The sequence below is a fragment of the Salmo trutta genome, chromosome 11 (genome assembly GCF_901001165.1).
Source record: "Salmo trutta chromosome 11, fSalTru1.1, whole genome shotgun sequence".
Lineage (NCBI taxonomy): Eukaryota > Metazoa > Chordata > Actinopteri > Salmoniformes > Salmonidae > Salmo > Salmo trutta.
Genome location: NC_042967.1, coordinates 21,800,505 through 21,828,233, shown reverse-complemented (window position 1 = coordinate 21,828,233; position 27,729 = coordinate 21,800,505). Strand labels below are relative to the sequence as shown.

The 27,729-nt window shown below is 43.4% G+C and overlaps 1 protein-coding gene across 4 annotated transcripts; it reads right to left on the bottom strand.

Moving 5' to 3' along the window:
- Positions 1-1,115: 1,115 nt before the first annotated feature.
- Positions 1,116-26,850, bottom strand: LOC115202483 (neuronal acetylcholine receptor subunit alpha-3). Of its 4 annotated transcripts, none has more exons than XM_029766639.1 (7): positions 26,808-26,850; positions 25,863-25,957; positions 11,176-11,315; positions 8,159-8,203; positions 2,701-2,810; positions 1,853-2,060; positions 1,116-1,544 (listed from the first exon to the last, which is right to left on the bottom strand). In XM_029766639.1, exons 2-7 carry the CDS (start codon positions 25,918-25,920, stop codon positions 1,254-1,256), a joined length of 852 nt encoding a protein of 283 aa, XP_029622499.1. In that variant the 5' UTR covers positions 25,921-25,957; positions 26,808-26,850; the 3' UTR covers positions 1,116-1,253. The 4 variants fall into 4 exon arrangements, with proteins under 4 accessions (XP_029622499.1, XP_029622497.1, XP_029622498.1 ...); XM_029766637.1 differs by lacking the exon at positions 26,808-26,850 and adding an exon at positions 26,553-26,656; XM_029766638.1 differs by lacking the exon at positions 26,808-26,850 and adding an exon at positions 26,487-26,562.
- Positions 26,851-27,729: the final 879 nt, after the last annotated feature.

Here is a 27,729-nt window from a genome sequence, read left to right as displayed (position 1 = left end):
AGAGAGAGAGAGAGAGAGAGAGAGAGAGAGAGGAGAGAGAGAGATGAGAGACAAAAGAGGAGAGAGGAGAGAGAGAGAGAGAGAGAGAGAGAGAGAGAGAGAGATGAACGCTGTAAGAGGCCCAGCATGGGTTGTTTATTGACCTAGGAGGAAGCAATTATTATTTCCTTCCATTGCATGTACACTACACACACAATTCCAACAACACCATCATCACCCAGAACGAACGTTGGCTGATTTAGTCCGAGCATTCACACCAATCACACTGTAGCTAACATTGTCCAACATTTCACGTGGTGGCTCATTCTGAGCACACAACAAATTGACTGCAGTGCCCGATTACAGAACACATCCCTTATTTACTGGGTGCTAGGCAGATTTAAAAATATATAATGTAATTATAATAACAATTATAAACTGGGTGGTTCGAGCCCTGGATTCTGATTGGCTGACAGCCGTGGTATATCACACCCTATACCACGGTTATATCAAAACATGTATTTTTACTGCTCTAATTACGTTGATAACCAGTTCATAATAGCAATAAGGCACCTTGGGGGTTTGTGGTCTACGGCCAATATACCACGGCCCTTAGCCGCCTTATTGATTAAATATAATATAATAAAATTAGTAGTTTTATATAATAATGTAATATATAACATATCTCATGTAGCAGACACTTTTATGGATAGCAACTTACAGTAGTTCACATGAAGTAGGGTCTGCACACTCAGTTTCTCCGACACATGACCGTGTGTTGGTGGATTTGAGTGGGCGGACCCTACTTCATTACTATAGCAACATGCTATAACATTATTACAGTGCCTATAGGAAGTATTCACCCCCCTTGGACTTTTTCCACATTTTGTTGTGTTTCAACCTGGAACTCAAATGCATTTCATTGGCATTTCCTTGTCACTGACTTTGACAGGAAGTAATTTTTTATTGTCAAGTCAAAAGAGAATTCGACATATGTTAATGATTAATGAAAAATGTAAAACTGCTAAGTATTCAAATAAGTACAACGTGTAATTTTGGAAAATAACATAATTTTTTAAGGACAATTTCTAGAACATCTTAATGTTATAATTTGTAGCAATTCATAATTTGTTTAATTTCTTTGACTGCAGAATGTATAAAATATAAAATGGCAGTTTTCACATAATATATATTGTAGTTGCTGGAGATAATGGATAATAGATTGTAACACAACAACATGACAACATACATGACCACAAAGATGTTCAACACAGTCAACACAACAAGATGTGGTAAAGTCCAAGGGGTGTAGACACTTCCTGCAGGCACCGTACCTTCTCTCCGCAGTCGGAGGGCAGGTAGAAGACCAGGACTGTTAAAAAAGAGATGAGGAGACAGGGGATGATGAGGTTGATGGTGTAAAAGAGAGGCAGGCGTCTGATGTAGAAGGAGTAGGTGATGTCTGGGTAGATCTCCTCGCAACAGTTGTACTTGATGTCGTGCTTGTAGCCCGGAGCATCGATGATCTCCCACTCGCCGCTCTCCCAGAAGTCTTTGAGGTTGACCTGAGGTAGGTGACATCAGGTTTATTGAGGGCTTGATTCTGAGTAGTTATTTCATAAACATGCATTAATCTTGGTTGGATTACACAATTCTGGACTACCGATTCAGTATCTGAGACTTAGATTAAAAAATGTACAATAGTTAAGAATTGAACACTGGACAAGTCTGTAACTACCAATTGGATACCACGAAATTGGGGAGAAAAAGGGGTAAAAAAAAGAAAGAGATTTGAACACTACCCATATTTCCTTAATAGCTCTATACCACAAAATGGTGTATCAGAAAATGGATGTGCAAATATTGTTCTAACCTTTGACCCAATGAGCACCAGGTCGATCTTGGCCTTGTCGTAGGTCCAGGAGCCAAACTTCATGGAGCAGTTCTGGTAGTCAAAGGGGAAGTAGGTGATGTCCATGGGGCAGGAGGACTTAAAGATGGCGGGGGGAACCCAGGTGACTGTACCATCAAACTTCAACAGAGCTTTGGTCTTATCTTCAACCAGGAAGTCTCCCACCGCACTGAAGTCGGGGGGTCGGGGGGGGGGGGGTTTAGAGAGGAAAGAGATCGTGTTGGAGAGAGGAAGAAGGAGGTATGGGGAAGGTGAGAGGATAGGAAAGAAAGAAACAAGGGAAGTGAGGAGGATATTGTCATTACACTATGAGAAGAGCTGTCCTTTGTGATAAGGGCATTTTAATGTTATTGTTTTGCATTGTATATTGGAATAAAAGCAAAATGAAATTTAAAGGATATGAAATTAATCAAAAATTTAATCCGTAGAAAATGGAAGTTGTTCTTATAAATGTCTTTAAAATCTCTCTTCACAAACTTCAGTTCAGCACCTACTTTAGTACTTGGTCCTGTGTGTCTCAGTTGGTAAGAGCAACATCAAGTTTGTCGGTTCAATATCCACATTGATCTCATACACACACTAAAAATGACTGCTCTCACAGAAAAAAAGATCGGCTGAGTGACATGGCAAAATCACTTGTTATAAAACACTAAGTCATGGCTCACTTGTTATACAGCACTATGCCAGGCCGTTACAGAGCACTATGTCAGGTTGTTATAGAGCACTATGTCAGGTTGTTATAGAGTACTATGTCATGTTGTTATAGAGTACTATGTCAGGTTGTTATAGAGCACTATGTCTGGACTCACTTGTTATAAAGCACTATGTCAGGTCTCCAGATCTTGTTGGATGGAACTCTGATGAACTCAATCCCATCAAACTCCACTGGGGCCCAGCTCAGTTTGTAGTCATTCCAGATCTGAAACACAAACACAGCATGAATGAGTGTATGTGTGTGTGTGTTAGGGAATCACCTGAAGAAGAAAGGAAGATAGCAAGATACACACGCACAAATATGCACACAGCCTTGATTACTTTATCAAACACACCCCTCATGGATTTGTCCGAATGATCTTGAACTGAAACTTAACCATATTTTTATTAATTTCTTCCTTTAACACCCTAGAGTCTATTGATGCACCGGTGCATCAATCTAAGTAATATATATTAAAAAGTCTTCATCAAAATCTGTCAGTTTAAGCTAGAGATATCCTTCTTTTTGCATTGGATCCGCCGATGCTACACTTCCACATCTGTGGTGAAAGGTGGCAGAGCTAGAGCGGTTTGTCAGACCATGAGACATCCCATCTGTGGTGAAAGGTGGCAGAGCTAGAGCGGTTTGTCAGACCATGAGACATCCCGAAAATCAGTCTTCTCACGAAGACGTCTGTAGCATCCGAACGGTTTGACCTATAAACTATTACGACCCCTCCATGGAAATAGACTCATTAACCACAATGGTGTTCTCAGTTTTGGTCTAATGTCACAGGACTCAACAGAAGGTAACCAGTACCCAAAAAAGGGGTAAATTATGTGTGCAAAATAATATATAAATATTTCCTGAGCGTTCTTATATCTCCTAGATTTAGGACAGACACTTCAAAACCTTGTTTTTTAAGGATACATTTGCTGACTGTCTTTTTTTGCCTTTTCTGAATGTGTTATTCAATGTGTTTCTATAGGCTTTAGTAATAAAAGCCAAATTCAATACTTTATCAAATATATTTTTTATACCAAAAATTCCAAATAAAAAACCTAATGATCCATAGTATGACCGTCTTAAAACAATTCCATATGTCAGCTTAGATCCCCCCCCCCAACGGCTTAGACTTTTAAGAATTAAAATAAAGTGTAGCCTACTGAATATTATTCAATCACCACGAATGCCTTTGATTGGCTCTTCAATCAAATAACTACAGCTTTTAAGGTAAAAAAATTGCTTTAAAGCAGCTTGCCTGGGAACACACACACACAAGCAAACACACACACACACGATTGATTATCTTATTAATATGTGGAAGTAAGCAGCTGTAGTAATGGAGGGCATATTTAATCTCCTGTTTCATGCTATGCTTGCTTTCCCATTTGGTTCCTATGAGAGCACTAACGTTTGTCAGCCATGTAGCTTCATGCTAGGCTAGCTTTCCCATTTGTTACCTATGAGAGCACTAACGTTTGTCAGCCATGTAGCTTCATGCTAGGCTAGCTTTCCCATTTGTTACCTATGAGAGCACTAATGTTTGTCAGCCATGTAGCTTCATGCTAGGCTAGCTTTCCCATTTGGTTCCTATGAGAGCACTAACGTTTGTCAGCCATGTAGCTTCATGCTAGGCTAGCTTTCCCATTTGGTTCCTATGAGAGCCCTGAGGTTTGTTAGTAAGGTCGTGATCTGAAAAGGGATTGTGTTGATATGATGGATCTTTGAATACTAAACAAGCTTCTAAGCTTCTAAGCTACTAAATTCACAGCTGCTATTGCAAAGATAAGTCACAAATGACGTGTGAAACAATGTTTATTAAAATCTTTAGTTGTTAGGCACTCTGTTAGTTTGCCTTTCTCTTTCAACTCATAATATTATCATGAAAGAGAGAACTCATTTCACATTTCTACATTTTATATTTAAATCAAATGAGTTCTGTGAGTAAATAATTGTGTTATTTCATTAATAATGAATTTATACACTGAGTGTACAAAATATTAAGAACACCTTCCTAATACTGAGTTGCCCTCAGAACAGCCTCAATTCATCTGGGCATGGACTCTACAAAATGTTGAAAGCGTTCCACAGGGATGCTGGCCCATGGTGACTCCAATGCTTCCCACAGTTGTGTCAAGTTGGCTGGATGTCCTTTGGGTGGTGGACCATTCTTGATACACACGGGGAACTGTTGAGTGTGAAAAACCCAGCAGCGTTGTAGTTCTGGACACAAACTGGTGTGCCTGGCACCTACTACCATACCCCGTTCAAAGGCACTTCAATCTTTTGTCTTGCCAATTCACCCTCTGAATGGCACACATACACAATCCATGTCTCAATTGTCTCAAGGCTTAAAAGTCTTTCTTTAACATGTCTCCTCCCCTTCATCTACACTGATTGAAGTGGATTCAACAAGTGACATCAATAAGGGATCATAGTTTTCACCTGGATTCACCTGGTCAGTCTATGTCATGGAAAGAGCAGGTGTTCCTAATGTTTTATACCCTCAGTGTATGTATGACAGAGAGCTAAATATTGAAATGATGCCTGAATTGCAAACCTACAAAATTAACCATTTTGGACAGGTATACACAGTTTAAAGTGTTGACATGTGTGTACTGAAGTACTGAGAGTGTATGTTACTCTCTGTAAGAGCTTTAACATATTAACTCCAACATGCATGCTTGACTGATCACATTGATATGAGAGAGAGAGAGAGAGAGAGAGAGAGAGAGAGAGAGAGAGAGAGAGAGAGAGAGAGAGAGAGAGAGAGAGAGAGAGAGAGAGAGAGAGAGAGAGAGAGAGAGAGAGAGAGAGAGAGAGAGAGATTTTTATATTATATTATTTCGGCCAGTACTGGTATACTCATGGTTAGGATGTGTATATCTGTAACGCCCTGGCCATAGAGAGGGGTTTTCTGTTCTTTATTTTGGTTAGGCCAGGGTGTTACATTGGGTGGGCGTTCTATGTTCCTTTCTCTATGTTTTTGTATTTCTTTGTTTTGGGCCGTGTGTGGCTCCCAATCAGGCACAGCTGAAGCTCGTTGTTGCTGATTGGGAGTCACACATAAGGAGCATGTTTTTCCTTTGGGTTTTGTGGGTAATTGTTTCTGTTAGTGTTTTGCACCTGACAGGACGGTTTGGCTGTCGGTTTTCTTGTTTTGTTTGTATAGTGTTCTTTCTTTATTAAATATTCAATGATGAACACTAACTCCGCTGCACCTTGGTCTACTCTCTCTCACGACAGCCGTTACAATATCACCCTCCTGTTCTACAGATGGAAAGAGGTAGAAAGAGCTGGAGAAGGGAGTGAAGGAAAAGGAGAGAGATGGAGGGAAATAAAGAGGGAGAGAGAGCGAGAGTAATAAACAGAGAATGAGAAAGAAAGGAAGGAAGAAACAGAGAGAGAGCGTGAGAGAGAAGACTAATTCACTGCTTAGTCCAGTATGCAGTAGTTCCAGAGAAGCCACCTAGCTATCTAGAGGTCAGTAGTTCATGTCGTTCCAGAGAAGCCACCTAGCTATCTAGAGGTCAGTAATTCATGTAGTTCCAGAGAAGCCACCTAGCTATCTAGAGGTCAGTAGTTCATGTCGTTCCAGAGAAGCCACCTAGCTATCTAGAGGTCAGTAGTTCATGTATTTCCAGAGAAGCCACCTAGCTATCTAGAGGTCAGTAGTTCATGTCGTTCCAGAGAAGCCACCTAGCTATCTAGAGGTCAGTAGTTCATGTCGTTCCAGAGAAGCCACCTAGCTATCTAGAGGTCAGTAGTTCATGTCGTTCCAGAGAAGCCACCTAGCTATCTAGAGGTCAGTAGTTCATGTCGTTCCAGAGAAGCCACCTAGCTATCTAGAGGTCAGTAGTTCATGTCATCCAGAGAAGCCACCTAGCTATCTAGAGGTCAGTAGTTCATGTAGTTCCAGAGAAGCCACCTAGCTATCTAGAGGTCAGTAGTTCATGTCGTTCCAGAGAAGCCACCTAGCTATCTAGAGGTCAATCGTTCATGTCGTTCCAGAGAAGCCACCTAGCTATCTAGAGGTCAGTAGTTCATGTAGTTCCAGAGAAGCCACCTAGCTATCTAGAGGTCAGTAGTTCATGTAGTTCCAGAGAAGCCGCCTAGCTATCTAGAGGTCAGTAGTTCATGTCGTTCCAGAGAAGCCACCTAGCTATCTAGAGGTCAGTAGTTCATGTCGTTCCAGAGAAGCCACCAAGCTATCTAGAGATCAATCGTTCATGTCGTTCCAGAGAAGCCACCTAGCTATCTAGAGGTCAGTAGTTCATGTCGTTCCAGAGAAGCCACCTAGCTATCTAGAGGTCAGTAGTTCATGTCGTTCCAGAGAAGCCACCTAGCTATCTAGAGGTCAGTAGTTCATGTCGTTCCAGAGAAGCCACCTAGCTATCTAGAGGTCAGTAGTTCATGTCGTTCCAGAGAAGCCACCTAGCTATCTAGAGGTCAGTAGTTCATGTCGTTCCAGAGAAGCCACCTAGCTATCTAGAGGTCAGTAGTTCATGTCGTTCCAGAGAAGCCACCAAGCTATCTAGAGATCAATCGTTCATGTCGTTCCAGAGAAGCCACCTAGCTATCTAGAGGTCAGTAGTTCATGTCGTTCCAGAGAAGCCACCTAGCTATCTAGAGGTCAGTAGTTCATGTATTTCCAGAGAAGCCACCTAGCTATCTAGAGGTCAGTAGTTCATGTCGTTCCAGAGAAGCCACCTAGCTATCTAGAGGTCAGTAGTTCATGACAGCGGGCCATAGATCCTCCAGAGGCTCTGTTCAGTGTAGCATGGCCACAGTGAAGCATATTGATTAAGGACTGGATGAATGTCTCTACACAGAGGGACACACAAACACAGAGGGACACACATAAACACACACACACACACACACACACACATGCATGAACGCAGGCACGCACACACACAGTGAAAGCAAGGGTCCTACATTCATATTGATGTTTGACATGAACAAAATCAGATGGCTCCCTCCCCTCCCTTCCTCCCCTCCCTGCCTAACCCCGTCCCCTCCCTTCCTCCCCTCCCTGCCTCACCCCATCCCCTCCCTTCCTCCCCTCCCTGCCTAACCCCGTCCCCTCCCTTCCTCCCCTCCCTGCCTCACCTCATCCCATCCCCTCCCTTCCTCCCCTCCCTGCCTCACCCCATCCCCTCCCTCCCTCCCCTCCCTGCCTAACCCTGTCCCCTCCCTTCCTCCCCTCCCTGCCTCACCCCATCCCCTCCCTTCCTCCCCTCCCTGCCTCACCCCATCCCCTCCCTCCCTCCCCTCCCTGCCTAACCCCATCCCCTCCCTTCCTCCCCTCCCTGCCTCACCCCATCCCCTCCCTCCCTCTCATCCCTGCCTAACCCCGTCCCCTCCCTTCCTCCCCTCCCTGCCTCACCCCATCCCCTCCCTTCCTTCCCTCCCTGCCTCACCCCATCCCCTAGTAGGCCTCTGGGGGAACATATTAGTCATCAATAAGATCATTGTGTGTGTGTGTGTGTGTGTGTGTGTGTGTGTGTGTGTGTGTGTGTGTGTGTGTGTGTGTGTGTGTGTGTGTGTGTGGGTATGTGTGTACTTACGTGTCTCAGCCACAGATTTGTCTCCATGATCTGATTCACTTCATCCTACAGACAAGAAACAGATCATAGGTTAGCCTACAGCTTTGTGTGTGTGTGTGTGTGTGTGTGTGTGTGCGTGCGTGTGTGCGTGCGTGTGTGCAATGACTGTGTGTATTAATCCTATTTGCCGTACACAGCCGCCGCAGTCAGATAACCAGTCAAAACAACGTGAGTATCCTTATTAAATGTCACCTCTAATAACTGAAAAACTCAGCTGCGTCCCTATTCCCTACATAGTGCACTACTTAACTCCCTATTCCCTACATAGTGCACTACTTAACTCCCTATTCCCTACATAGTGCACTACTTAACTTCCTATTCCCTATATAGTGCACTACTTAGCTAACTGTTCCATATATATTGTAGCCTTCCCTGTGGCTCAGTTGGTAGAGCATGGTGTTTGCAACGCCAAGGTTGTGGGTTAGATTCCCACAGGGGGCCAGTACAATAAATAAATAAATAAATAAATAAAATAAGACATTTAAAAAAATTAAAATGCGTAAAATGAAATGTATGCATTCACTATTGTAAGTTGCTCTGGATAAGAGCGTCTGCTAAATGACTAAAATGTAAATGTAAATATTGCAGTACTTAACTACCTATTCCCTAAATAAGGGTAGAATTAGAATTATATCTGGGGTAGAATTATAATTTTAGCTGGGGTAGAATTAGAAATGGAACTGGGGTAGAATTAGAATTATAACTGGGGTAGAATTAGAATTATAACTGGTGTAGAATTTGAATTATAACTGGGGTAGAATTATAATTATAACTGGGGTAGAATTAGAATTTAAACTGGGGTAGAATTAGAATTATAACTGGAGTAGAATTAGAATTATAACTGGGGTAGAATTAGAATTGTAACTGGGTGTCACGTCCTGACCAGGAAAGGGGTAATTTTGTTATTGTAGTTGGTCAGGACGTGGCAGGGGTGTGTTTGTTTTGTGTGTTTCGGGATTTTTTGGGTTATGTTCTATGTTAATATATTTCTATGTTTGTTCTAGTTCTTATATTTCTATGTTTAGTTTATTGGGCTGACCTTCAGTTGGAGGCAGCTGTTCCTCATTGCCTCTAATTGAAGGTCCTATTTAGTAGGGGTGTTTTTCCATGGGTTTTGTGGGTAGTTGTTCCATGTATAGTCAGAGTACCTTACAGGACTGTTTTTTGTCATTGTTTTTGTATAAGTGTTTGTTTTGTTTTTTTCTTCTAATAAAAGAAGATGAGTATTCATATACCCGCTGCGTTTTGGTCCACCTTTTACGACACACCTGACACTGGGGTAGAATTTCAATTGTAACTGGGGTAGAATTAGAATTATAACTGGGGTAGAATTAGAATTATAACTGGGGTAGAATTAGAATTATAACTGGGGTAGATTTAGAATTATAACTGGGGTAGAATTTCAATTGTAACTGGGGTAGAATTTCAATTGTAACTGGGGTAGAATTATAACTGGGGTAGAATTAGATTTATAACTGGGGTAGAATTAGAATTGTAACTGGGGTGGAATTAGAATTGTAACTGGGGTAGAATTAGAATTGTAACTGGGGTAGAATTAGAATTGTAACTGGGGTGGAATTAGAATTGTAACTGGGGTGGAATTAGAATTGTAACTGGGGTGGAATTAGAATTGTAACTGGGGTGGAATTAGAATTGTAACTGGGGTAGAATTAGAATTGTAACTGGGGTAGAATTAGAATTGTAACTGGGGTAGAATTAGAATTGTAACTGGGGTAGAATTAGAATTGTAACTGGGGTAGAATTAGAATTGTAACTGGGGTAGAATTAGAATTGTAACTGGGGTAGAATTAGAATTATAACTGGAGTAGATTTTCAAATTATTACTGGGGTAGAATTCAAATGTAACTTGGGTAGAATTAGAATTATAACTGGGGTAGATTAGAAATGGAAAAGGCATAGAATTGGAATTAAAGTGACTGAGAATTGGAATGGAAGTGAACCCCTATCTCTTATCCTTTCCCTCCCATTCTTAAGGCTTGGTTTGACTGATAGGCCTGAATGACTGCCAGGCTGTATCACAACCGGACGTGATTGGGAGTCCCATACAGCAGCGCACAATTGGCCCAGCGTTGTCCAGGTTTGGTCGGTGTAGGCCGTCGTTGTAAAGAACAATTTGTTCTGAACTGACTTGCCTTGTTTAATAAAGGTTCAATTAAAAAAATTTAAAAAATTGACTGACAGGCATGAATGATTGACAGATGCAGTAGTAGTATTCAGGTGGAAGTCAATCACCCTGTTTCCCTCAACCCTTAATACACTGACTCATCTGACCTGACACACACACAGGCACACACACAGGCACACACACACACACACACACACACACACACACACACACACACACACACACACAGGCACGCACACACACAGACCTAAGATCACCTGCTGACAGTGCTGATGTGTCACTCATTCCTAATCGTCATAGTAGTAAACTGCCCGCCTGCATATTTGTCTTAATCCAAGCTTTACCCTGACAATAGGTTTATAACCTGATTGTTTCATTCACTTTGAACAATGCCTTTGTTATCTTTCCAAGGTGGAATTTTTCCTCTATTCTGTTCTTTACGTGAGAGAAATCTAATCTGACTAAAGCAGGGGCATTATTTACAGAGCAGATGAGTGCACGTACACACACACACACACACACACACACACACACACACACACACACACACACACACACACACACACACACACACACACACACACACAATCAGCTGAGTGGGCACTTTTAGTGAGATTAGATTCTGACCACATTACTCTCGTTCATCAGAGAAAAGCTAATGGAATGTGTGTGTGTGTGTGTGTGTGTGTGTGTGTTTGTGTGTATCTGTGCATGGTACATGGTGTGTTTCTGTGTGTATGCTCAGGTACGTGTGTGTGCATTCACGCTTGTTTGTGTGTATTTGTGTGTGCATGCGTGCCTGTGTGTGTACATCTGTGTGTGTGTGACTTACCACTTTTACGAGCTGTGACATGGAAACCTCAAACTCCACGGTGACGGGGTCTGAGACGTTCTCCACCGGCCTGATAAACTGGTTGTACCTCCGGAACAGCCTCCTGAACAACCTGTCCTCCCCCTTAGAGGAGAAGCAGTCTGGAGGGAGGAGAGAGGAGGGGTAGGAAAAAAACGGCGTAGAGGGGGAGAGGAGGAGGGGGAGAGGAAAGTTGGAGGGGAGAGGGGGAGGGGGGTTGGAAAGAAATGGAGGAGAGGGGGAGAGGAAGAGAGGAGAGGGGGAGGGGGGTTGGAAAGAAATGGAGGAGAGGGGGAGAGGAGGAGGGGAGAGGGGGAGGGGGGTTGGAAAGAAATGGAGGAGAGGGGGAGAGGAGGAGGCGGAGGGGAGAGGGGTGGGGGGTTGGAAAGAAATGGAGGAGAGGGGGAGAGGAGGAGGCGGAGGGGAGAGGGGTGGGGGGTTGGAAAGAAATGGAGGAGAGGGGGAAAGGAGGAGGCGGAGGGGAGAGGGGTGGGGGGTTGGAAAGAAATGGAGGAGAGGGGGAGAGGAGGAGGCGGAGGGGAGAGGGGTGGGGGGTTGGAAAGAAATGGAGGAGAGGGGGAAAAGAGGAGGGGGAGAGGAGAGGGGGTGGGGGGTTGGAAAGAAATGGAGGAGAGGGGGAAAGGAGGAGGGGGAGAGGAGAGGGGGAGGGGGGTTGGAAAGAAATGGAGAAGGAAAGGGGGAGGGGAGAAGGGGAGGGGTTGAAGAGTGAGAAGGAAGATAAACAGAATCAGTATACAGACCCTTTTCCTATTTCTATGTGTTGGTGTCAGCTGCTGTTAGCAAACTGAAATATTACAATTCACATCACTCATTGTTGTTCCTTTGATTGTATTTGGTCAAGGTTAAGTTTACCAACATAGCAGCTGAACCCAGAATCAGACTGTGTCACTAACAGAGGCACAGAGAGAGCAATGTGAATGTTTACCTGTTTAATAAAGATCTTACTCACATCGGCTACAGAGAGCGTGATCACACAGTCATCCAGAACAGCTGGTGTTCTCATGCATGGTTCAGTGTTGCTCGCCTCGAAGCGAGCATAGAAGGCATTTGGTAGGCTCTTGCGACAGGGCAGTTCATGGCTTGGTTTATCTTTTGTAATCCATGATAGTTGCAAGCCCTGCCACATCCGACGAGCATCAGAGCTGGCATAGTAGTAGGATTCGATCTTAGTCCTGTATTGACGTTTTCTCTGTTTGATGGCTCAGCGGAGGTTGTAGCATGATTTCTTATAAGCGTCTGGATTAGTGTCAAGGTCCTTGGAAGCGGCAGCTCAAGCCTTTAGCTCAGTGCGGATGTTGCCTGTAATCCATGGCTTCTGGATGGGATATGTATGTACGGTCACTGTGGGGATGACATCATCATGGCACTTATTAAATGTATTAATGAATTTGATGACTGATGTGGTAAACTCCTCAATGTCATCAGATGAATCCCGGAACATATTCCAGTCTGTGCTAGCGAAACAGTCCTGTAGCTTAGCATCCGCTTCATCGGACCACTTCCATATTGAGCACATCACTGGTACATCCTGTTTGAGTTTTTGCTTGTAAGCAGGAATCAGGAGGTTGGACTTATGGTCAGATTTGCCAAATGGAGAGTGAGTGAGAGTTTTGTAAGCATCACTGTGTGTAGAGTAATGGTGATCTAGAGTTTTGTAAGCATCACCGTGTGTAGAGTAAAGATGATCTAGCGTTTTGTAAGCATCACTGTGTGTAGAGTAAAGCTGATCTAGAGTTTTGTAAGCATCACTGTGTGTAGAGTAAAGGTGATCTAGAGTTTTGTAAGCATCACTGTGTGTAGAGTAAAGCTGATCTAGAGTTTTGTAAGCATCACCGTGTGTAGAGTAAAGATGATCTAGCGTTTTGTAAGCATCACTGTGTGTAAAGTAAAGATGATCTAGAGTTTTGTAAGCATCACTGTGTGTAGAGTAAAGATGATCTAGAGTTTTGTAAGCATCACTGTGTGTAGAGTAAAGATGATCTAGAGTTTTGTAAGCATTACTGTGTGTAAAGTAAAGATGATCTAGAGTTTTGTAAGCATCACTGTGTGGAGTAAAGATGATCTAGAGTTTTGTAAGCATCACTGTGTGTAGAGTAAAGATGATCTAGAGTTTTGTAAGCATCACTGTGTGTAGAGTAAAGATGATCTAGAGTTTTGTAAGCATCACTGTGTGTAAAGTAAAGATGATCTAGAGTTTTGTAAGCATCACTGTGTGGAGTAAAGATGATCTAGAGTTTTGTCTCCTTTAGTTGCACAGGTGACATGCTAGTAAAAATGAGGTAAAACAGATTTCAATTTCCCATTTTCTTGTTTGCTTATGGCCATATCCAGCTGGTTGAGTACGGTCTTGGTGACAGCATCGGTTTGTGGTGGTATACAGGATCTGAATACTTACGTAACTAAGGTATTTCTGTTTTGTACTTTGAATAGATTTTTTTGCTTTGTCATTATGTGGTATTGTGTGTAGATTGATGAGGAATAACGTAACAAAACGTGGAAACACTAAAGGGGTCTGAGTTCTTTCTGAATGCATTATATATTATCCATGTCCTTGTTCAGCCACGACTCAGAGAAACATATGATACTACAGTTCTTCAGAAAACCCCCCACACAAAATAGTCCATTAAACAGCAGCTATCCAATGCAGAGCCATCCTACACCAATCTATGACGGGGGTCTGTGACAGAGACAGAGGGCGAGACGGATTTAGAGAGAGAGACAGAGAGAGAAAAAGAGAGATGGACAGAGAGACGGACAGAGAGACAGAGAGAGAGATAGACAGAGAGAGAGAGACAGAGAGAGAGAGAGAGAGGGGGGGGGGGGGGAGGAGAGAGGGAAAGAGAGATCGAGAGAGAGATAGACAGAGATATAGACAGAGAGAGAGACAGAGAGAGAGGGGGGTATAGATGGAAAGAGAGAGAGATCGAGAGAGGGGGGGAGGGAAAGAGAGAGAGATCGAGAGAGAGGTCGCTAAAGCTTTTAGCATGTTCCTCTGGATCGAAGCGCCAATGTAACATGGGTTGCAGCAGACATTTTAAGAGTTCCAAACATGGACGGGGCCAGTTCAAAGGTCATTGATAATAACTTCTCTCTCTCCCTACCATCGTCACGGGAGCTCCACATATCCAGCCAGACGGAAAATGGACTGGGCCACACACACAAGCACAGAAAGACACACACATTTTTAAGAAGATGGCCGCCAGCCTCTAGCGTTCCTCTGCAGGGCTGCACACACACACACACACACACACACACACACACACACACACACACACACACACACACACACACACACACACACACACACACACACAGAGAGAGAGAGAGTGAGACACACACACACACACACACACAAACACGTCTCATGGGGAGCAGTAGGGTTGAGAGAGATGGAAGTGGAAACACTCCTAGACAGTACAGCATGTTCTGTCCTCTTCTCAAGCCTCTAACTCTGTGTGTGTGTGTGTGTGTGTGTGTCACTCTCTGTGTGTGTGTGTGTGTGTGTCTCACTCTGTGTGTGTGTGTGTGTGTGTGTATGTCTCTCTCTCTCTCTCTCTCTGTGTGTGTGTGTGTGTCCTGTCCTCTCCTCTATCCCTCAGTAACAGTCTGGTCATTCTCTACCAGACTGCAGCCTTACTCACAGGAACAGGATATACAGTATAGTTGCTCCAAAGTTCAAATTTCAAAGTGTTTAGGGTTAAGTTCAGGAATTAACTCCAAATTATTAAGAGTTAGGTATAAACTCTGAGTGGTTAAGGTAAAGGTTGAGACTAAACTATCAAAAACAACTTTCTATCGTTGGATTTGAACTTTGAACATTTGGATTCAGAGGCAAATGCTTACAACCATCCACCATCGCTGTCCACAATGCCCTAGCAATACCGAAAATTAGTTGCACGTTTTACATAGAAGCAATTCAAATGTTTGTATTTTCAAATGCGAGCATTAATAAAATAAATGGATGTTGTAAACGTTATACAAAAAGATTTTAGTTTTTACTAAAGAAAATGTGGGATCTTGGATTTCAAATCAGTAAATCAGTCATTTATTTCATCCACACTTTGCTTCACTCACACTGCTGTCCTTAAATATATATATCAATAATATCTATAATATATATCTACTGTACAGAGAGAGAGAGGGGGATAGAGGGTTGGCAGAGATAGAGGGGGCAGAGAGAGAGAGGGGGATAGAGGGTTGGCAGAGATAGAGGGGGCAGAGAGAGAGAGGGGGATAGAGGGTTGGCAGAGAGAGGGGGCAGAGAGAGAGAGGGGGATAGAGGGTTGGCAGAGATAAAGGGGGCAGAGAGAGAGAGGGGGATAGAGGGTTGGCAGAGATAGAGGGGGCAGAGAGAGAGGGGGATAGAGGGTTGGCAGAGATAGAGAGAGAGAGAAGAAACTTGTACTTTAACTATTTGCCCATCACTACAACACTGTATATCTACATATTATGACATTTGAAATGTTTTTATTCTTTTTGGAACCTTTGTAAGTGTAATATTTACTGTTAATTTGTTATCATTTATTTCTCTCCCGTCTCTCTCCCTCCTCTCTCCTCTCTCTCTTCTCTTCTCTCTTCTCTCTTCTCTCTTTTAGGGCTCAAACCAAGCCCTTTGTCTTAACTACCCTCCTTTGAACATAAAGATACCGTATTACTATGCACCCTAGATACTAGTTTTCCATTGTATCATTTTATCTGGTGTTTAATGAGGACACTGTAAATTGGGTTTAATAGGCGGAGATGGGAGAACTTCTGAAATGATGAATAATAACAGTTACAACACAGTAAGGAACTTTTACAGAAGATGTGTGATGTTATAATATATACATTATGGCCCTAAGAAGGATATTTCTCTTAAAGCCTGACAATAATCCTTAAAATGACAATGAGACATGAAACACAGCGGGTGATGCTGAATTTGTGTGTGTGTGTGTGTGTGTGTGTGTGTGTGTGTGTGTGTGTGTGGAGACAGCCCTTGAGAGGAACGCTAGAGACTGGCGGCAGTCTTGTTAAAATGTCATCCTGCAGATGAAGTTTTAAAGCACCAACGTCATACTCTTCAGAGTTGGGCTGAGTTGCGTGTGCCTTCATCCTACCACACTAGCTGTATATGTCACTTAGGAGACACACAGACACACACTTAAACGCTCCATATCCTCGTTAGCGTGATTACTGTGAGGGTTCTGCTCTGTGCGACTCACAGAACGGTGACTAAACCACTGCTTTGATCAAAATAGTCTCTCTCTGGCTGCAGTTTGAACACACACACAAACATGAACACTCAAACGCACACGCACGCACGCACAAACACACACAGGCACCTTTGATGTGGTCAGATAGATTTCACATGGAGCTTCATAAAAGAGGTAATTATGTCTGAACATTTCCAGCAGCTTCCATTGCTGTTTCAGCTATTTTATCCCTTTCCAACTCCCTACCCGTCCGTCACTGACTAGTCCTCTCTTTCTCTCTACTTCCCCCTCTCTTATTCTCTCTCTTCCTCAACAGATCAGCGCTGGGCAATAATTGTGGCTCGGGGGCCACATCGGATTTCAGAATTCAGCGGTGGGCCGGACAGGTTTTTTCCTGAACGATTTGCTCCTCAGAAAAAAGGGCAGATACATGAAACAGTTTAGATTCATTATCATTTCTATATACTTTCACATTTTGGATGTTCAAGGGCGGCCTGGAGTGTTTTGTAAGCCAAAATCCAAAACATTTAAACCAAAACACTCCAACCTCTGCAGGCCAGATTGAACGGGCTGGATGTTGCCCTGCAATAGAGGAAGGAAGAGTCTTGTTAAAATGTCATTGTCACGACTTCTGCCGAAGTCGGTTCCTCTTCTTGTTCGGGCGGTGTTCGGCGGTCGACATCACCGGTCTTCTAGCCATCGCCGATCCATTTTTCATTTTCCATTTGTTTTGTCTTGTTTTCCCACACACCTGGTTTTCATTCCCTCATTACGTGTTGTGTATTTAACCCTCTGTTCCCCCCATGTCTTTGTGTGGGATTGTTTATTGTAAGTGCTTGTGCACGTTGTTGTCTGGTGCGCGACGGGTTTTGTACCCATACGTTGTTATTCTGGATGCCGGTGGTTTTGTGTATTAAACTGCTCCGGTTATTACCCAGTTCTGCTCTCCTGCGTCTGACTTCTCTGCCACCAGTTACACACCCCTTACAGTCATCCTGCAGATTACTTCTTAAAGCAGACTTCATACTCTTCAGATATGGGTTGTGTCTGCCTTCATCCTACCACACTAGCTGTATACTGCCTTCATCCTACCACACTAGCTGTATACTGCCTTCATCCTACCACACTAGCTGTATACTGCCTTCATTCTACCACACTAGCTGTATACTGCCTTCATCCTACCACACTAGCTGTATACTGCCTTCATCCTACCACACTAGCTGTATACTGCCTTCATCCTACCACACTAGCTGTATACTGCCTTCATCCTACCACACTAGCTGTATACTGCCTTCATCCTACCACACTAGCTGTATACTGCCTTCATCCTACCACACTAGCTGTATACTGCCTTCATCCTACCACACTAGCTGTATACTGCCTTCATCCTACCACACTAGCTGTATACTGCCTTCATCCTACCACACTAGCTGTATACTGCCTTCATCCTACCACACTAGCTGTATACTGTATGTCACTCTCCCTCTCTCCCTCAGATTATCTGGATTCACACAGTGACTGTCTGAGGGTTGATATGGATTCACACAGTGACTGTCTGAGGGTTGATATGGATTCACACAGTGACTGTCTGAGGGTTGAAATGGATTCACACAGTGACTGTCGTGGGGTTGAAATGGATTCATACAGTGACTGTCGTGGGGTTGAAATGGATTCACACAGTGACTGTCTGAGGGTTGAAATGGATTCACACAGTGACTGTCGTGGGGTTGAAATGGATTCATACAGTGACTGTCGTGGGGTTGAAATGGATTCATACAGTGACTGTCGTGGGGTTGAAATGTGTTTCCTATTTATCATCAGCACTTACTACTAGTAAAGAGGGAGGGGCGAGGGAAGAGGAGAAGAGAGGAGAGGAAAGGAGAGAAGAGGAGAAGAGAGGAGAGGGAAGGAGAGAAGAGGACAAGAGAGGAGAGGAGAGGAGAGGAGAGGAGGAGGAGAATGCACCCAGCTACCTATTCCCAACAATATACAGTACAGGTATATGTAAAATATAACATCCTACCACAGCTTCTGTCTGTATATCAGTCATGCACTTATCTGTAGAAATGATTCAAATGAAAGTGAGCAATCAGTCTTTCCTCAATGATTTCCCCAACTGATCCAAGTATGGAATATCAAATCTGGAGACAGAGATGTTGATGTTGGATGAAGGAAATGGTTGAATTCAATTCCAGAAGAGGAGAACAAACCTGTAGGCTGTTTAAGAGATGCATGGAGATGAGTCTCTCTCACCATCTGCCTGAGCTAATACAGAGATGTGTGTGTGTGTGTGTGTGTGTGTGTGTGTGTGTGTGTGTGTGTGTGTGTGTGTGTGTGTGAGTGTGTGGCTAATACAGAGATTGAGTTATGGAAGAGGTCTCAGTCAAGTAATAGTCATGACAGTCCCATTATCATGTAGCTTTTAGAGGAGGAGGGAGGGAGGAGAGAGAAAGAGAGGGGAGAGAAAGAGGAAGAGAGAGGGGGGAGAAAGAGGAAGAGAGAGGGGGAGAGAGAGAGGAGAGAGAAAGAGAGGGGAAGGGAGAGGAGAGAGTGGTAGAAAGAGAGAAGAGGAGCTTCAATGTGAGATGGCGCAGGGTGTGTCCAGTAATGGGAAGAGACAGTAGAGGTGTTGGTGCCAGTGGGACTGCTCTCTTCCAGCATGGCTACACATGCCCAACCTCCCCAGGCACAATGTGTGTGTGTGTGTGTGTGTGTGTGTGTGTGTGTGTGTGTGTGTGTGTGTGTGTGTGTGTGTGTGTGTGTGTGTGTGTGTGTGTGTGTGTGTGTGTGTGTGTGTGTGTGTGTGTGTGTGTGTGTGTGTGTGTGTGTTATGACATAGACCTTCTGTGTTTGTATGTGTATAATAAACTGAATGAAGTGATATTTTGAATGGCATTATGATACTGTCAGGATGTATATCACCACACCTTGAAATAAATGGTGATTTATTCAACCATTCAATGGGTGCTACGTGGGAGGCTACGTCCAAAATGACTCCCTATGTAGTGCGCTACTTTTGACCGCGGTCTATAGGGTAGAGCACTACTTTTGACCAGGGCGTATAGAGTAGTGCACTACATAGGGAATAGGGTGCCACGTGGGATAGACTCATTTCAGAACCAATGAAAGAGCCAATCACAGACCCTCACATGACCTTTAACCTCCAATAGAATGTCATTTAAATGAGATGGTGAAGAGAGACAGAGTGACATTCACAGACGACACGCAGGCGCCTACCCTGAGGATTCTGTTATACGCCGACTCTCTTCCCATCAGGCTTTGATTAGGAACGTGGCTAATAACTCCACAGGATAAACACAGACAGACATCAGCTGTCTCCAACCACCTTTATCAGTCCTCTGTATGTGGTCATGACTTCATCAGCATGGGAACATGGAGCCGTGGCACACACACACACACACACACACACACACACACACACACACACAACCATCCCTCTATAGCCCTGCATGTTATAGTGACCCTGTCCCTCATCAACATAAGGGGACATACATGATACATGCAGCAGCTCAGTTCAGTGACCTGATCATCAATCATTCATTCAGACACAGAGAGAGAGGAGGAGTATGTAAACCATGTGACAGACAAACTAATGTAACTACACACACACACACACACACACACACACACACACACAGAGAGAGAGAAGCCGTTATAGCCACAGGCTACAAGGTCTTGTAAGGGAGCAGCCACAGTACTGGAGTTATGATATATGTTTAATGGAAATGATGTGTAGCAGACAGCAGCGGAAGACCCAGAGAGAGAGAGAGAGAGAGACAGCGAGAGAGAGAAAGACAGGGACACAGAGTGAGAGAGAGACAGCGAGAGAGAGAAAGACAGGGAGAGACACAGAGCGAGAGAGAGACAGCGAGAGAGAGAAAGACAGGGAGAGACAGAGCGAGCGAGAGAGACAGAGAGAGAGACAGAGAGAGAGAGAGACAGTGAGAGAGAGAAAGACAGGGAGAGAGAGTGAGAGAGAGACAGCGAGAGAGAGAAAGACAGGGAGAGACACAGAGCGAGAGAGAGACAGCGAGAGAGAGAAAGACAGGGAGAGACACAGAGAGAGAGAGAGAGACAGAGAGAGAGAGACAGCGAGAGAGAGAAAGACAGGGAGAGACACAGAGCGAGAGAGACAGAGAGAGAGAAAGAAAGAGGGTGTGAGAGAGAGAGAGAGAGAGAGAGAGAGAGAGAGAGAGAGAGAGAAAGAAAGAGGGTGTGAGAGAGAGAGAGAGAGAGAGAGAGAGAGAGAGAAGAAAGAGGGTGTGAGAGAGAGAGAGAGAGAGAGAGAGAGAGAGAGAGAGAGAGAGAGAGAGAAAGAAAGAGGGTGTGTGAGAGAGAGAGAGAGAGAGAAGTGGAGAACAACCAACATTGTAAATACAACCTATATTTATCTGTTTATTTAGCTTCCCTTTCACACTTTAACTATTTTTCATAGACTGTTCTCTCTGCTACCGCACGGTAAGCGGTACCGGAGCGCCAAGTCTAGGTCCAAGAGGCTTCTAAACAGCTGCTACCCCCTAGCAATAAGACTCCTGAACAGCTAATCAAATGGCTACCCAGACTGTTTGCACCCCCCCATACGCTGCTGCTACTCTCTGTTATTATCTATGCATAGCCACTTTAATAACCTTACCTGCATGTACATAATTACCTCAATTACCTCGACACCGGTGCCACCGCACCTTGACACATTGACTCTGTACTGGTACACCCTGTATCTAGCCCTGCTATTGTTATTTACTGCTGCTCTTAATTAATTGTTAATTAAACTGCATTAGGGATCCCTTAACGCTCGAATCTCGTTAGTGGGATAGATTTGACAACATCCGGTGAAATCGCAGAGCGCCAAATTCAAACTACAGAAATATAAATATTTAACATTCATATAAATACAAGTGTAATACATCAAAATGAAGCTTAACTTCTTGTTAATCCAGCCGCTGTGTCAGATTTCAAAAAGGCTTTACGGCGAAAGCACACCATGCAATTATCTGAGGACAGCGCCCCGCATACAAAAACATTAAAACCATTTTTCAACCAGGCAGGTGCGACACGAAAGTCAGAAATAGCGATATAATAAATGCCTTACCTTTGAAGATCTTAATCTTTCTGCAATCCCAAATGTCTCAGTGACACAATGAATGGTCGTTTTGTTTGATAAATTCCTTGTTTATATCCCCCAAATGTCCATTTATTTGGCGCATTTGATTCAGAAATACATCGGTTCCAACTCGCCCAACATGACTACAAAGTATCTAATAAGTTACCTGTAAACTTGGTCCAAACATTCCAAACAACGTTTCTAATCCAACCTCAGGTACCTTAAAATGTAAATTATCGATAAAATTTAAGACGGAATAAACTGTTTCCAATACCGGAGAAAAATAACAAGGAGCGCGCTCCTGAAAGACTTGAGTCCATCTGAGTGACACATGGAAATAATTGGACTACTTCTTAATTTCTCAAAAGAAAAACATCGAACAATTTCTAAAGATTGTTGACATCTAGTGGAAGCCATAAGAACTGCAATCTGGGCCCTAATAAATCAGGTTTCCCATGGAAATAATTGGATAACACAATGACCTCAACAACAAAAAAATTACCTGGATGGATTGTGCTCGGGGTTTCGCCTGCCAAATCAGTTCTTTTATACTCACAGACATTATTTTAACAGTTTTAGAAACTTTCTAGTATTTTCTATCCAATACTACCATGCATATGCATATCCTAGCTTCTGGGCCTGAGTAACAGGCAGTTTACTTTGGGCATGCTTTTCATCCGGACGTGAAAATACTGCCCCCTAGCCCAAAGAGGTTATTAAGGGCTTGTAAGTCAGCATTTCACTGTAAGGTCTGCACCTGTTTTATTCTGCGCATGTGACTAATACAATTTTATTTGATTTGATCTGAATGTCATTGTATGCTGTAGGGTTAAGATGTCCCTTCACTGGAACTAAGTGGCCTAGACTGAACCATGAAAAACTGCCCCAGACCATTATTCTTCCTCCACCAAACTTTACAGTTTGCACTATGCATTGGGGAAGGTAGCATTCTCCTAGCTTCCATCAAACCCAGGTTCGTCCGTCAGATTGCCAGATGGTGAAGCGTGATTCATCACTCCAGACAACGCGTTTCCACTCCTCCAGAGTCCAATGGCGGCGAGATTTACACCACTCCAGACGACGCTTGGCATTGCGTAAGGTGATCTTAGGCTTTTTTGTGGCTGCTCGCCCATGGAAACCCATTTCATGAAGCTCCCAATTAACAGTTATTGTGCTGACGTTGCTTCCAGAGGCAGTTTGGAACTCGGTATGGAGATTGCATGGCTGTGTGCTGGATTTTATACACCTGTCAGCAACAGGTGTGGCTGAAATAGCTGAATCCACTAATTTGAAGGGGCTTCCATTTATAGGGGCTTCCATTTGATGGGGCTTCCAGTATATATAGTGTTTCCCAGCCAATATAGCCCTTTTAATTGATTTGAATTGAATTGAATTGAATTGAGAGAGAGAGAGAGAGAGAGAGAGAGAGAGAGAGGAGAGAGAGAGAGAGAGAGAGAGAGAGAGAGAGAGAGAGAGAGAGAGAGAGAGAGAGAGAGAGAGAGAGAGAGAGAGAGAGAGAGAGAGAACAGGAGGAGTGTGCATAAAAGTTTGTGTGTGTGCGTGTGTATGTTTTTGTCTGTTTGGAAGCATGCGTGTGGGTGTGTGCCTGTTTACGAATGTGCATACATGAATGTGTTTGTTTGTTAGTCCATGTTTGAGCAATACACAGAAAGAGAGAGAAGGTGAAGACAGAGAGACAAAAAGAATAGCTAAAAGCCTGTCAAAACCTAGCGCCTCCAATCCATCAGACACAGTGGTACACACACACACACACACACACACACACACACACACACACACCCACACACACACTTCCCCTTTTATCATGCAAGTACTTATCAATGTTTACGTTAGTGTGGTAAAAGGCATGATGAGGACATAGTGTGTTGCCAGCTATTCTCCTGATGAGACTTGGGTCTTCCCTGTGGCTCAGTTGGTAGAGCATGGTGTTTGCAACAACAGCATGATGTGTGCTCCGCCAGGGTTGTGGGTTCGATTCCCACGGGGGGTCAGTACATAAAACATTTAAAAATGCATGAAATGTATGCATTCACTACTGTACATCGCTCTGGACAAGAGCATCTGCTAAATGACTAAAATGTAAATGTCAGGCAGAGTTTTCTCTGAGTAGTTTTCGGCCACTGGCTGTCTATAAGTCGTCAGCTAAATCAGCTGGCTGCATCTCAATAATCTACAGTGGATTCCTTCATAGACCTTGTCTAGTTCAATGGGTATGTCTCAATAGTAAAAAAATAGCAATTTTTGTAAAAGTGGATTCCTTCCTCACCTTGTGTAGTTCAAATGGTGCATCTCAATGGCCAAAAAAAGAGGTCTCCTTTACTGTCCGTTTTTAAGAAAATGGGTGCATCTTGATAGTCTAAAGAGGCATCCTCCCTCTACTTGTCTTAGGCGATGGGTGCATCTCCATACAGAGGTCTAAAGTTGATTCCTTCCTCGCCAATTATAAGAAAATGGGTGCATCGTTATAGTCTAATGTGGATTCCTTTGTTTCCTTATCTCCTTTCCTTCTTCTGCACTAAAACAATAGGTGGTGAAAACCTGTTGCTTCCTGTCTACGGGGAATGAGAGGACAGTAGGAAGACATTTTGAAGTCCAAGACGATTAATATCAATTTAAAATGTGGAAGTCTGGGTCTCTCCCCTTAACATCAATTCATAGATCATCACTTAGAAACATCCACCAAACCAAGGCCAAACTGAGCATGACCTGTTGGGAAAATATTTCACATGTAAAAAATGCATACTGTCAATGTAAAATCTGTGCAGTCAATGTAAAATCTGTGCGTGGGACAATAGAGAAAGATGGAGAGAGCGAGTGGGGGAGATAGAGAGAGATAGAGAGAGAATGATATGGAGAGCGAGTGGGGGAGATAGAGAGAGATAGAGAGAGAATGATATGGAGAGCGAGTGGGGGAGATAGAGAGAGATAGAGAGAGAATGATATAGAGAGCGAGTGGGGGAGATAGAGAGAGATAGAGAGAGAATGATATGGAGAGCGAGTGGGGGAGATAGAGAGAGATAGAGAGAGAATGATATAGAGAGCGAGTGGGGGAGATAGAGAGAGATAGAGAGAGAATGATATGGAGAGCGAGTGGGGGAGATAGAGATAGATAGAGAGAGAATGATATGGAGAGCGAGTGGGGGAGATAGAGAGAGATAGAGAGAGAATGATATGGAGAGCGAGTGGGGGAGATAGAGAGAGATAGAGAGAGAATGATATAGAGAGCGAGTGGGGGAGATAGAGAGAGATAGAGAGAGAATGATATGGAGAGCGAGTGGGGGAGATAGAGAGAGATAGAGAGAGAATGATATGGAGAGCGAGTGGGGGAGATAGAGAGAGAATGATATGGAGAGCGAGTGGGGGAGATAGAGAGAGAATGATATGGAGAGCGAGTGGGGGAGATAGAGAGAGAATGATATGGAGAGCGAGTGGGGGAGATAGAGAGAGAATGATATGGAGAGCGAGAGATATATGGAGGGAGAGAGTAAATTATGTTAGAAATGTTTATTAGCCCTGCAGTTCCATAATCAGATTCTGTTTTTGTTTACTCTCTCTCGCTCCCTCTCTCTGTCTCTCTCTATTTGTTAACAATAACTTACACAGCATCACAAATTCCGGTTATAAATTATTTCGACTCAAAAGACATTTTGCATACAGGCCTACATCAACCTCCCCCGCTTATAGGAGCCTGGATAGGCTATGATGACAGTGTTTCCCGATATTCAATCATGTTGCTTTACTTCGCACGACAAGCTTCATTTTCCCAGGGATGTTGTCCGAAGAAGAACGTTCAACATGTTAAATGATGGGCCTATAGGCGTCATGATGATGTGTAGTCTAACTTTCTGTACGTACCTTGTAAACAGAGAACCTATATATGATGTCAATCTGTTTTTGGCTAATAGAATGTGTCCGCAAAAGTGAATCCTAAATATTGCACGTCACTTTCTCTATTCCTCTTCAATGTGTCCATAGACACACCCAGTATCACTCAGTCGTCGAAATAAGTATACATTCGTCAAAACATGCAATTTTCACACAGTTTCACACAATGTTGTAAGACAGGACTATAATTCATAACGAAATTCGCCTTTAGATACTGTATGTCACTATGACAGTTCACCGTTTCCACGTGAAGTACAGCCGACTCTGCGACGCAAACACAACAGCATGTATTGCCTTATGCCTCTAACAGTTCCTCTTCAAAAACAAGGAACGTTTGAAATGCATATTGCTAATTTATAAAAACAAACCAAAATACAACAAGCAATTGAATTCCACAACATTGTCGTTTAGTTATTAAAGTAGCTTACCTTGCATTATCAACACCAAGACCAGGAGCAGCAAAGTCCCTCGCGCAGCTTGATTCATCTCTCGTCCGGTAGTCTACTGGGGAACTGTCCCTACCCTGTGAAACAACGGCGATTTAGTCCGTTAACAGAAAACAGCAGGCTACAAACAGCACGAAATGTCTGGCTCTCTCCGGTAAGCGTATTGCGTTGTGAGACTGCCGGTACGCAGCTTGGCTCACGAGAGAGATACGGAACTTCGCTTCGTTCCACCCCTTTGGGCGCTACCTCACGCGCACCACTCCGAACCCAACACAGGAAGATAGATAAGTGCACAAACACATCAAAGAAGTCGGTGTAATAGACGAGTTTAATAAGCCGAAGAAGACATTTTAACTGGATTTATGTATTCGCAGTTTCCGACTGAAGTCCTGAACCGGAGTAAACGATTTTAGCACCATGGACAGCGCATCATAAACCGTTTGTAGCCTCGCCTCAAACTGTTGAAATCTATCTATTCAATTCCCGCTGCTGGCGTTGGATAAGAACTTGACAGACTATGTTACAAACGGTTGGCCGGGTGAAATATTCATTTTATATCGAGGAAGTTGATAATAACACATTTGGAGAGGATTTAACCAACATTACCTATAGCCTATGCGTAGGCTTCGACATAACAATGATATCGCTCAAATTGTCGCGTTGAATGTTTACCTCTCAGTTCAAATATAGTATTCAATCAATTTGTTGACTAGGCAGTTGAGTTAACTTATCTGAACTCCCATGGTTTGGAAATAAAAGTTATTGCCTCTCTCCAAAACAACTTTCCACCCTGGAGAAGATTGAGATTGCTTTTAGGTGTAAACGTCACGCCACCACGGGCTCCCCCGTGAGACGCTGATTAATTTTCGCCTCCATTTGTAACGCTTGGCTTGACGTCATCAAAAAGTGTCATTAGGAATATGGTACCTAGTCTAGCGCGAGGCGGACGAGTCAACACAAATCTTTCATCAAAGGGACAGCGTGACCAGGATCACGGGAGAGGTTTCGTTTTGTCGGTCGTAGTGTATAGGCTGCACGGTGTAATTCAACTACGGGTAACGGATTAAACATACATGCCACTATAAGTGTGTGTGTGTGTGTGTGTGTGTGTGTGTGTGTGTGTGTGTGTGTGTGTGTGTGTGTGTGTGTGTGTGAGAGAGAGAGAGATAAAGAGAGAGAGTGTGTGTGTGAGTGAGAAAGTGTGTGTGTATGTGTGCACATACTTAATCACACAGCTCTAATATGAGACAGTACGCTTAACTCAATAGTTTAATGAGACAATGAATTATGGAGCAAACAACATCTGTGCCGCTATGTGAGGCCCCCTGGGTGTGTGTGTGAGAGAGAAAGGGAGCGCGAAAGAGGGAGAGAGAGAGAGAACAGAGATGTATGGATAAACCACTTGACCAATCTTTTTGGCTCTATAAAACAGCAAAAACTTATACATGATCAATTAAAAGAGAGAGAGAGATAATTCACGAAATGGGACAAACACCAAATTGAGACTTGCATGCAGAATTCTGCAAAAGCATCGTCCATGTACAATGTACAACACCAAATAATGCATGCAGAGCAGAATTAGGCCGATACCAGCAAGTTATCAAAATCCAGAAAAGAGCCATTCAATTCTACAACCACATAAAAGGAAGCGATTCCCAAACCTTCCATAACAAAGCCATCATCTACAGAGAGATGAACCTGGAGAAGAGCCCCCTAAACAAGCTGGTCCTGGGGCTCTGTTCACAAACACACCCCACAGGGCCCCAGGACAGCAACACAGTTAGACCCAACCAAATCATGAGAAAACAAAAAGATAATTACTTGATACATTGGAAAGAATTAACAAAAA

What these genes read in the sequence shown, in the direction of transcription:
- LOC115202483 (XM_029766639.1), bottom strand. Translation starts at nt 25,920, where the DNA reads ATGAATCAAGCTGCGCGAGGGACTTTGCTGCTCCTGGTCTTGGTGTTG. An exon ending in CTTGGTGTTGATAATGCAAG is followed by an intron (nt 11,316 to 25,862) that starts GTAAGCTACTTT and finishes TCCTCCCTCCAG; the next exon opens with ACTGCTTCTCCTCTAAGGGG. An exon ending in CAAATCTGTGGCTGAGACAC is followed by an intron (nt 2,811 to 8,158) that starts GTAAGTACACAC and finishes TTTGTGTTTCAG; the next exon opens with ATCTGGAATGACTACAAACT.